Source organism: Pyrus communis, chromosome 12 (genome assembly GCF_963583255.1).
Source record: "Pyrus communis chromosome 12, drPyrComm1.1, whole genome shotgun sequence".
NCBI classification, from domain to species: Eukaryota; Viridiplantae; Streptophyta; class Magnoliopsida; order Rosales; family Rosaceae; genus Pyrus; species Pyrus communis.
Genome location: NC_084814.1, coordinates 5888373 through 5900336, shown reverse-complemented (window position 1 = coordinate 5900336; position 11964 = coordinate 5888373). Strand labels below are relative to the sequence as shown.

Here is an 11964-nt window from a genome sequence, read left to right as displayed (position 1 = left end):
TTAGTTCATCAAACGGATGACAGAAACATGAGAAACCAGAAGCTTCAATGAGGAGTCAAGTTTTCTCCGACGCAATCCTGGCGTGGTTTCGAGATTTTAAGGCTTGGAAAGGTATTCACCCAACTTTCCTAACTCATTGAAGTAGTTTTGGAGTGAAGTGGACATTGGTATAGGCGAGTTTGGAAGGTTGCAGATTTGGTTGGAAGTATCGAGGGAATTTCCAACCATTTTCCGTTGGATTTTGAAATTCTATTAGGTACGAATGTGTTCTACTCTTCAAGACCTTCAAATCCATATAAATTTCATGGATTTTGGTTGAGAAATGACAAAGTTATAAGCTTTAGAAAATTTTCCAGAAATCGATGAGTGCAGCTGACAGAGTGACTGGAGAAGAAGGGGAATATTCCGTTAACTTTAACGGAATATTCTAACAGTATCAGGTACTGTTAGTTACATTAAATGGAATATTCCATCAAACTGACGGAATATTTCTAACAATGACAGTCAAACAAATGGCACGTGCCTGCGCATGGCCAACGAGTGTGGCCGTGCCTTGGCCGGCGCGTGAAGGCGCGTCCGGTGTTCAAAAAAATTTCTAAAAATATGTATATGTTCATACTATCGAGTAGATCACGTTGGGATATTCAAACACCCCATTTGAGCAACATATGAGGAATTAATCCTGGGCTTTGTTTATGTGCTATCGAATTAACGTTAAAATAGTTGTATCACATATAGGTGAGAGGTACCCCAAGGACGAGCGTGGACAAGCGAGGCTAGGAGGCTATCTTGCTACTTATCAATGAGTGGCCATTTGTGTTCTATGTATGTGTGTGTGTGTGTGTGTGTGTGTGTGTGTGTGTGTGTGTGTGTGTGTGTGTGTGTGTGTGTGTGTCTATATATAAATGCTTTACGATTTCCAAAAAACCTTTTTAATTGAATTTATGCCTTGTATGCCATGTCTCTACTGTTTATTACTATATTGTTGCATTAGTATGAATTGTGAATTATTCTATTTGATGATGCGGAGACTCAGGTAAGCTTCAAGTGAGTTAGCATGTGATTGGTCTTGTTGCATTGCATATTGCTATGCATTTATGCATTTAGAACTTATTATGTTGCACCCCGATGTTAGTGCTCCCGCCCGAGGCTAGGGCATAGCTTTCTCGTGATTGTTCACCTCCCGCACCGCATGCTCACCTTGGATCCAAGTTTTGGTGCTAGCCTGTCGTACAAACTATAATAGGTGGTTCCGACTCATAGGTGACCCACGATTTATCGCATAGCTTTCACGTGATCGTAGCACTTAGGCGTACTTATTTGCAGCCAGCATGTCGTACAGGTCACATTAGGTGACTCCAACTCGTGTGCAGACATATGTTGATGAGCTATAGGTCCAATCATACAGGTCACGTTAGGTGACTCCGGTTGGCATGCTAATTTATATTGATGTTTCACCTGGCTTACATATTTTAGTGCTGAACGTTATGACATGGCATAATTTTGTTTTCACTGCTCTTGAACATTGTTTTTATAAACGTGCATATTACTATTTTCTGGAAATTATACGAGTTTTGCGGAGAGGGGTTATTATGTTCATAAAGATAAATGGGTTTTTTTAAAGCTTTGTTTTTGCCCACTCACCCTTCTATTTTGTGCCCCTCCAGGTTCTACGTAGCTGCTCGTCTTTGGTGGCTCACGAGGACTACACGGTGGCTCTGACGTTTCCATAAATAAAAGTAGGGATCTTCTCCCTATTTGTAGAATTAGTACTTAGTTAGTTCGACTGCACTTTCGTTTTACCTATGCTTTGATATGCATGTATCTTATATTTGATCACTTTTACACACTTACATAGTATCTCTAGTTAAATAAGTTTAGTTTTGGTTTTTAATTATTCACATTTCTTTTATTAGTATCACTTCCGTTGCGCACTTGGCTACGTCACTCTCACATGACGGCCATCACGTCTTGACTCCGATCGGAGTGTGTCAATGTTCATCTCTCAATTCCCCCATATATGTTTGTCATAATCCCAAGCACAAAATGTGAAAATTGAAGCTAAAAATGAAATGATCACAATATTCACTTAAAGATTATTTGTGTAAAATTACGCTGAATCATAATCCTTGAATATGGAGGAAAGCAAAATTGCACTAAACCTTTATAGGAAGATAAACTTACCCTTTTATTATACACATTAGTTATAAAGAAATAAATATATTTATATCTTAGAAATATTGACAATTATTTTCGTCAATAAGTTGACAAAAATGTGAGTATTTAAATTGACAATTGTACTAGAATAATGCGAGAGTGGTCACTTGGGGTTGATAATCTGGGCCATGACAATGACGAATTTATCCCAGTGAATATTACCATCCTCACTGCCCAGCTAATGCAGAAATTGTCTGGGCCATGAGTTCGACGAATTTATCCCAGTGAATATTCCCATCCTCACTACCCAGCTGCTGCACAAATTGATCCAACTCCTCCTCGGTGGGATCTTGCCCTAACGATCTCAACACATCGGCCAACTGATCCCTAGTGATTATGCCTTAAAAAACAAAAAAAAATTGACAAATTATTAAATAGTAAGATGAATCAATCTCTTCTTATATGTGCTTACTTGAATCAGATTCAAACCCCAACATAGTAGAATAAAATAAACAACATTAACATAATCATGTATGAAGCTACCTTGGGTTTAGGCCCCACTCATTTTTTTTGGGTGGGAAAAATGCACATAATGCATATAAGAATCTCATGTTATAGAGCAGTTTCAACCATAAAATTTTAAAAAAATTGATTGAAAAATTGGCTGGGCGATCAATGGATGAGTAATACCAGATTATTTTTATAAAGAGATATTTGATGGTAAGAAAATGCGCATAATAGTTCCGGGTTATGTTTGTCCCTGAACATAATAGTTCCGGGTTATGTTTAGCCCCTCCATGACTGGAGATTTATCATCTGTTACCTATACCATTATTTACAATAAACAACATTTAACATAATAAGGCATGAATGTGTGAGATTGCTAATCATCTTTTACATTGGTGTTGGCTAAGCCTATGTGTACTCAACTGAAAAATTAGATCGGAAGATAAGTTCAGCCCAGTCAGGTTTGAAATTTTGCCTTCGTCCCTGGCAGTACGTACTTTGACATGGTACACACACACTCACACACATCATATACATGTACATATGGAAAGAGGGTTCTAACCAGTGCCATCCGGGTCGAAGGTATTGAATTTAGTCTTGAGCATGTTCAGTTGATCATCTGTCAATTGATCTGCCATTGTTTCTCTTCTTTCCAAATTAAACGCACTGTTTTTCTTTTACTCTATGGAAGCTCTGAAAGAAATGGAGCTATTTAAAGTGCATACGGTTAGTTCTTTTGGTGGATTGCAGGAAATCTCGTTGCTGTGCTGCTTTTTACTACCCTTATTTGTGTTAATTTCTCAAATGACTACTGAAAATGCAACACCTGGAATTTGACGCGGGTTTTCTGGCGGAAGATAACAAGAGCACATCCTCCATCCAATTCTTTGTATCTATATCTGTATAAAAAGTGAGAAGACAAAAAAGTTAAAACATTCATAATTTCAAAAATACCTATTTCGAGTAAAGATTTTAAAATAAAATAATTAAGAATAAGATGTAAAGAGCAAATTGGCACACGCTCATGGCTAGTATCTCTAATATTTGTTAAAGAGAAAAAAAAAAAAAAAAACCTTTTTGTTATTATTTTTTTTCAGGTTTTAGTATCCGGTCCCTATTTGCTAATGTTCATTGATTGAAACCTTATTAGTGTTCAAATTTTAATTAAAGTCTCTAACATTAACGTATTAATGAATCAATTACATAATTTTTATTACTCACACCTTTATTAAACTCCTAATTATTTTTCAATTCAAAACATTTCCCAAATAAAAATAAGTTTGTGTTGCAGTCATATTTAGAATAGGAATGTGATTGTGTAAATTCTAGTGGATCTAGGAATATCTCTTATATTCCTATTAGGACTTGATTACCTATTAAGAGTTGTAATCCTAAAAGGATAAGGATTTTACCTACCCTACTACTATAAATAAAGGCATACTAGTGTGATATAACACACACCTCGCAATTATATCTCTCTTCTCTCTCTTGCTACCGCCAGCCTCCCTCTCTCTATTCCCTTAGAATAGCTCAGTTAAATAGGCTTATAACACGTTATCAGCACGCTCTTGCCAGAAGCTAAAGAACTGACATATCCTAGAAGGCTATCTTCTACAAAATTCAAAGGCTCTTATTTGTTTTTTGCTACTTAGGTACGCTTAAAATAAAGTAAGATATTTGAAACGTCCATGAAGCATAAAAACATTCCCCATGATGCATGAACCCCCCATATTTATATTTTTCTTCCGATATATATATATATATATATATACACACACACGTATCATGAATTATGCAATTAATTTTGCTATGTGGAATTTGTGAGTCAAAGCATATAAATAAATTAGAAGCAATTTAGGGTTTTTCAAACCCTAGAGAATTCGAAGAAAAAAAAACAGGAAAATTGGGAACTGTGTGGCACCACCATCGCATCACCACCGTGACACCACCGGACCACCACTGGCCTGAAGCCCAATCATGTGGCGCACATCATGACACTGTGTCGTTTTTTTACGCCCTTGGACCACACGGCAACAGCCTTTGGGCTTGCTGTGCTGACCCAAGCACCCCAAGCCTTGCCTAATAAGCTCAACAAAGCCCAAAGCCCCCTTGCCCAACCAAGAAAACCTATAGCCTTCTTGACCCGTTGTCCTATGATTTGGACTGTCTGTAGCAGCCCGTAGCCCATGCGCCCTAGCCCACTTCCCGCAAACTTGTCTGTTGGGCTTAGCTCGCCCTGACCCAGGCCCAGCTTCGGCTAGGCTTCCCAGACCCAACCCAATCAGCTTTTTGTTGGGCCTGCACCCATAACCAATTCCCTTGCCTAAACGCCAGTAGCTGCTGCTGCTGAGCTCCCCAACCTCGGGCCGTGGCCTGTAACCACATGTGGGCTGCTTTTGCAACCAAACCCGAGACCCAATAGCCTCTAGGGCTTTGCCCTACTCACGGCACCTAAGCCCAAACCCTTTTGGGCTATGGTTTTTTGAATCCAATGCTATTCTTTGGCATTTTAAATAATTTTAACCCGAATGTTATTATCATTTTTACTTCCACGATCGACCCCGTTTGGTCTCAATCCATTGAATTAATTAAAAGTGATATCCAGTTTATTAATCTGATAATTAATCCAAAATTATTGACCTGAATATTACTTTTGGACATTAACGATTCAATAATTTATTTGTATACTTTGAACTGTTGACATCATTTCGTAGTCCTGAAGCACTCACATTTGAGTTCTCGAAGAAACTCAAATCCACTACACTTCAATCTATATATTGCATATTGTGTTTCTTGCAGGAACTTCTCCTTTATGAACTAATCATTCATAAAACTAAATTGAACCTATAGTTTCATATTTAGTGCCTTTGTAACCCGAAGTTTTCATTCAAAGCTTACCACATGAAACCTATAGCTTGCATGTTTAAATTAAACCAATACATGTCTATAGAACCTAATGTTCTACAATGTATGTTTATGGACTACCATATGACCAACTAAGTTTTGTTGTACCCTCTGTTTTAGGAACATGTCAAACTTAAACAAGCTCGATTTCACTCTTCTGGAAGCCTCCGGAAGAAACTACCTGAAGTTGGTTCAAGACGTGAAGCTCCATCTTACTGCAAAAGGTACTAGAGCCACCATTGAGGCATCCGCCAACGACAAACTCATCGATGAAGCCCAGAAAGCTACTGCCATGATCTTCATTCGAAGACACATCCATGATGCACTGCAGACCGAGTACCTCACTGAGGAGGACCCACGCACCCTCTGGCTTTCTCTAGCTGGCCGTTTCAATCACCCGAAAGACATTTACTTGCCTGAAGCAATACATGACTGGCAGCATCTTCAGTTCCAAGGCTTTAAGTCCATGAATGAATACAACTCTGAAGTTTGTAGAATCCGATCACTGCTTAAGTTCTATAAAATGGAATTAACAGAATTAGATCTTCTAGAGAAGACATATTCGACCTTCCATGCCACCAATATTGTCCTGCAGCAACAATATAGGGCACATACGTTTACCAAATTTTCAGATTTGATCTCTGTTTTACTTCTCGTTGAAAAGAAAAAACTAGCTTTTAATGAAGAATCATCAAGCTCGACCCACTAGCTCGAACGCTACGCCTGAAGGTCATGCAACCAATTCTAGCAGCCATAAACGATGAAAGAATCGTCGTGGCAGTGGTAATGGGTGGCAAGCCCCACCATGAGCCCAAGGTCAACAGAGCCAAAGCCCACTCAAGGGAAGCTATCGTTCAATCAGATTCCACTAAAATGGACATGTGCTACCGTTGTGGATCACATGAGCATTGGTCACACGTATACCAAGCTACCCTCTAAGCACTTGCCAAGTATCATTCCCGTTGTGAGTCTAACCTTGCACATGTGGACCATCCCAAAGTTGCTACTACATCCATGGAGATATCAAATTTTCAAGAGGCATCAGCTCCTTGTTTTAGGTTTATGTTTTAATTTTGGACAATTTTTCTAAGAATTTGGAATAATTTGTTTGGTTTTGGTTTGTTTTGAATTATGGATAATTATTTAATGGATATTAAAAATTGATTAATTGAGTGAATGGAATTATATTTATGCATGTGACTAATTCAATCAATTTATTTCTAGGTATGTCTAGTCGGGAAGTTAGTTATCTGACTGATAGGGCTACCACGCACACCATCTTGCATAAGCGACACTATTTTACTAACTTCGTACCTAAGAAAGCACTCTGACAACTCTCTCAGGCTCATCCAACCTGATTAAAGGATACAGAAGGGCCCGTATCATGTCATCTAATGGTACAATCTTAACCATTAAAGAGGCCTTCTATTCTCCGAACGTTGCTCAATTTTAGAGATATTCGAGATAATCAATATCATTTTGAAACCATTGAAGAGAATGGTTCTAAATTTCTTTGTATCACTTCTTACGAGTGTGGCCAGAAGCATATAAACGAGAAGCTGGAACGTCTCCCAAGTGGGTTGTACATAACAACCATTCACGACATAGAAGCCCACATTGTGGGCGGCCCTGTACCTGAGTTCTAAAGCACTTTGTTGCTTTGGCATGACCATATGGGACATCCTGGACGTGATATGATGCGCCTTATCCTCAAATCATCACATAGGCATCATTTACCTCCCTCCATTGGATTCTCACCATGCAAAGCGTGTTATTTGGGGAAGTAGAATACTCAACCCTCACATACAAAAATTATTCACAACCCCTCTAAGTTTCTTTAGAGGATTCAAGGGGATATTTGTGGACCTATCCAACCAACATGCGGACCATTTAAATACTTTATGGTGTTGGTTGATGCATCGACACGATGGTCACATGTTTGCCTGTTGTCCACATGCAACATTGCATTTGCGAAACTCTTCACACAAATTATTAAGCTAAGGGCCCACCACCCAGATTATTCGATCAAGTCGATTCGACTGGATAACGCTAGAGAGTTTACGTCACAGACTTTTGACGATTATTGCATGTCGATAAAGATTGAAGTCAAATATCTTGTACCCCTTGTTCACACCCAAAACGGCCTGGTAGAAGGTTTCAAAAAGCATCTTCAATTGATAGCTTAGACTTTGGTTATGTGAACCAAATTGTCGGTATCTGCCTAAGGTTATGCAATATTCCACACAGCTATGCTGGTCTGCCTGAGGCCCACCGCTACCCAACCTCATTCATCGTTACAGTTGGTTACTCGATATGAGCTTGACGTCTCGCATTTACGCATATTTGGGTGCGCAGTTTATGTGCTAATCGCGCTGCGACTACGTACCAAAATGGGTCCTCAAAGAAAAATAGGAATCTATGTCGGTTATGATTCGCCATCAATTATTTGCTACTTAGAGCCCTTGATAGGAAATCTCTTTACTGCATGTTTTGTGGATTGTCACTTTGATGAAACGGTCTTTTCGTCATTAAGTGGAGATAAGCATGCTAACATTCCTAGAGAACGCAGCGAAATATCATGGTATGCTCCCACTATGTCTTATTTAGATCCCCACACTGCCCAGTCTAAAACTAAGGTGCGATAATTTATAGATCTTTACAGCATTGCTCAAAGCATGCCAGATGCTTTTACTGATCTAGCTAAGGTGACAATATCACATATACCTGCTGCAAACGCACCTGTAAGGATAGACGTACCCCCGCATACGTCGTAACACCACCTGGGAAGGTCGAACAGTCCCCAAATGTGGGGAGGCCGCAACTTTCACAGGGCCTAGTACATTGGCGGCTAGCCAATCATCTTCCGACCCTAAAGCATGGTAGACCGCTTGGTTCAAAGGATTCAAAACCCTGAAAGAGGAAAACGTCACCAACTAGTGACCCTAGTTTGAATCCAACCATCGCCCACTCATCTGTTCCAATGCATGAGGTTATTCTAGATTACGGTAATGTCTTAGATGAGACAACCCGGCCTCCTAAGAATCGCAAGATTTTGGTCCACTATGCAGTATTAGATGAGGTTTGGAATCGGAATGAGATAATCGTCGACGATGCATTTGCGTACACAGTAGTTACTGACATCATGCTTAGTGATGACATTGAACCATGTTTCGTTGATGAATGCTGACATAACATGGATTGTCAAACAGGAAATAAGCAATCCAGGTCAAACTCAATTCACTTGCAAATGTAAGGTGTTTGGGCCCGTAGCTCCTATTCCACCATATGTGAAGCCCGTGGGCTATAAGCGGGTTTTTTTGAGGAAGCGTAATGAGAATAATGAAATAGTGTGATACAAAGCACGCCTTGTAGCACAAGGTTTCTCTCAACGCCCTAGATTGATTATGAGGAGACATATTCCCCCGTAATGGATGTCATAATGTTCCGCTACCTAATCAGTTTGGTAGTTTCCGAAAAACTGAATATGCAGCTAATAGACGTGGTAACCGCGTATCTCTATGGGGATCTAGATACGAAAATATAAATGAAAGTTTCAGAAGGACTTCCGTTGACTAGTTCAAATAGTTCTAGACCACGGAACATTCTCTCTATTAGATTGAGGATATCACTCTATACATTGAAACAATCCCGGTAGATGTGGTATAACCGTCTGAGTGAATATTTTACAAGTCAGGGTTATGTGAACAACGAATTATGCCCATGCATGTTTATAAAGAAGTCACATTCTGGATTTGTAATTGTTGTAGTTATGCCGATGACATAAACCTCATCAGAACTCCCGCAGAGCTTGAGGAAATTGCTACACACTTGAAATCGGAATTTGAGATGAAAGATCTTGAGAAAAGTCAATATTGTCTTTGCCTAGAAATCATGCATTGTTCGGATGGAATCCTAGTACATCAATCGAACTACACCCAGAAGGTGTTACGACTTTTTAATGAGGATAAAGTGAAGCCTTCGAGTACTCTTATGGTCGTTCGGACTCTAGATGCTAAACGAGATCCAATCCGTCCCAAGGAGGATGAGGAAGAGATTTTGGAGCCTGAAGTTCTATACCTAAGTGTAATTGGTGCTTTATTATACTTGGCTCAATGCATTAAACCCAACATCTCCTTCGCTGTTAATCTTTTGGCTAGATACAGCAACGCGCCTACACACAGACACAGGAATGGTGTTAAAAAAAATTTCTGCTACCTCAAAGGTACGATGGATTTAGGCTTGTTCTGCACCCACGAATCCTAGAAAAGACACACCTCTCCCTTGGTTCTCGGGTTGATTTTTACCTTGTTGGCTACGCAGATGTTGGATATCTATTTGGCCCACATAGGGCACATTCTCAAATGGGCTATGTCATTACCATTGGTGACACCACTCTATCTTGGAGGTTTACCAAGCAAACGCTATTTGTGACTTCTTCAAACCATGCTGAAATTCTCAACCTGCATAAAGCATTACGCAAGTGCTTTTGGTTAAAAGCAGTTATGGAACATATTTGAAGCACTAGTGGTCTTACTTCCATCGTTGACCTTCCTACGATGATCTTTGAAGACAATGCAGCATGTATCGAGCAGTTAAAGAAAGGATACATCAAGGGAGACAACACCAAGCACATAGCACCGAAATTCTTTTATTCTCACTAGTAATAACAGTATCAGAACATTGAAGTCAAGCAAATCCGTTCCTAGGACAACCTAGTCGATCTCTTCACCAAGTCATTGCCCAAGTCTCCTTTTTAGAAGCTCGTCCAAGGAATCAGTATGCATAAATTATTTGAATTGAATCGCTTGTAATTCTCTTATTTGGAAGTCATGTCTAACTCAAGGGGAGTATCCGGAAGCATACTTACTTGATCTTAATGTACTCTTTTTCCTACGATTAGGAGCATTTTTTCCATTGGGTTTTTGCTACCTAACAAGGTTTTAATGAGGCACCCATCCTGAGATGATCATACTTCGTAGAGTTCACTACTTTTGTCCTGTTTAATGTTTGTTTCAGACATTATGCATACTTCTCACTTTTCTCATTAGTCTATGGGTTTACCATAGCGAGGTTTTGTGAGTTTTACTACCAATGCATACTTTCGTAAATTTGAGACTTGCATTCGCCCATTGTGCCACCAACTTCATCAACTGTTTTACCTTATCTGCTAAAAATTTGATGCGATATTTGTTTGAGTATTTACACACCCAAGAGGGAGTATTGCAGTCATATTTAGAATGGAAATGTGATTGTGTAAATCCTAGTGGATCTAGGAATATCTCTTATATTCCTATTAGGAGTTTATTACCTATTAAGAGTTGTAATCCTAAAAGGGTAAGGATTTTACCTAACCTACTACTATAAATAAAGGCATAATGGGGTGATACAACAAACACCTCACAATTAAATCTCTCTTATCTCCCTCTTACTATTGTCGGCCTCCTTCTCTCTATTTCTTTAGAATAGCTCAGTTAAATAGGCCTACAACAATTTGTACTCATTAATTATTTATAAAAAATACTTTTTAATTTTTTAATGTTAGATGTACCCATTCATATAATTTTTTTAATTTTTTAATTTTTTTTTTTACTCTTATGTGTACCCATTCTTAAACATAACAACTTTTTTATAGGTAAAAGAACTGGGGAATTAACACACAATTCCTCAAGTCTATTCTCCATCTTTCTATCTTCCCTTTCCCACACCCCTTCGTAGAATATAGGTCATAACACGTTATCAGCATGCTCTTCACGCTATACTAAAGAGATTTTATTCGTCTTCAATCAGGGAGTATTACGTTTTAATTATTTTAATTGATTAAATTTTGATTTTTATTGAATTCATATACTTTTATTGATTCAATTTTTTTTTCCTTATCTTGAACGTGATACAAGCTCTAGAGATGGAAAGCCAAAATTGAAGAAATAATTTCCTGCATCAAACCAGTTCATCCATATCATCATGCAATTAGGTTCTTCCAAAATAACAGTTTTTATCTCGACATTTTTACAGCCCTGATAGCATGAACATTCACCAAAATGCATGACCCAACTTTACATTTTTCGAATTTTAGATTCTACATAAATTATGTATGCATTGTATCCATAATTGTTGAATTATGTGAATTTGATATTGCAATGAATTGCATCAAATATATGTTCATTCATTAAAATGATTTGATTACATATGCATTGAATTAATCTGGAAATTGAAAAAAAAAATTAATAAAATATAAATTAGGGTTTTGTTCAAACCCCTCCATTGTGTGAGCCACGGCTGGCGAGCTGCCAAGCCGTTGAGTCGCTAGCCCTAAGCCTGCATCTTGTGTGGCTAAGCCGCGCCGAGCTATGAGACCACAAGCCAAAGCCAAGGGCTCCAGGCTTGAAAAACCCAAAA

At 38.7% G+C, this 11964-nt stretch overlaps 1 protein-coding gene and 1 long non-coding RNA gene across 2 annotated transcripts; one reads left to right on the top strand and one right to left on the bottom strand.

Annotated features, from left to right (window-relative positions):
* Nucleotides 1–2204: 2204 nt before the first annotated feature.
* On the bottom strand, nucleotides 2205–3342 carry LOC137709688 (uncharacterized). The gene is made up of 2 exons (XR_011064916.1): nucleotides 3227–3342; nucleotides 2205–2557 (listed from the first exon to the last, which is right to left on the bottom strand). It is a non-coding gene; the product is annotated as an uncharacterized lncRNA (long non-coding RNA).
* A 2350-nt stretch (nucleotides 3343–5692) lies between these two features.
* LOC137709957 (uncharacterized) lies at nucleotides 5693–6277 on the top strand. The gene has a single exon (XM_068448934.1). It carries the CDS (start codon nucleotides 5693–5695, stop codon nucleotides 6275–6277), a length of 585 nt encoding a protein of 194 aa, XP_068305035.1.
* The last annotated feature ends 5687 nt before the right edge of the window (nucleotides 6278–11964 follow it).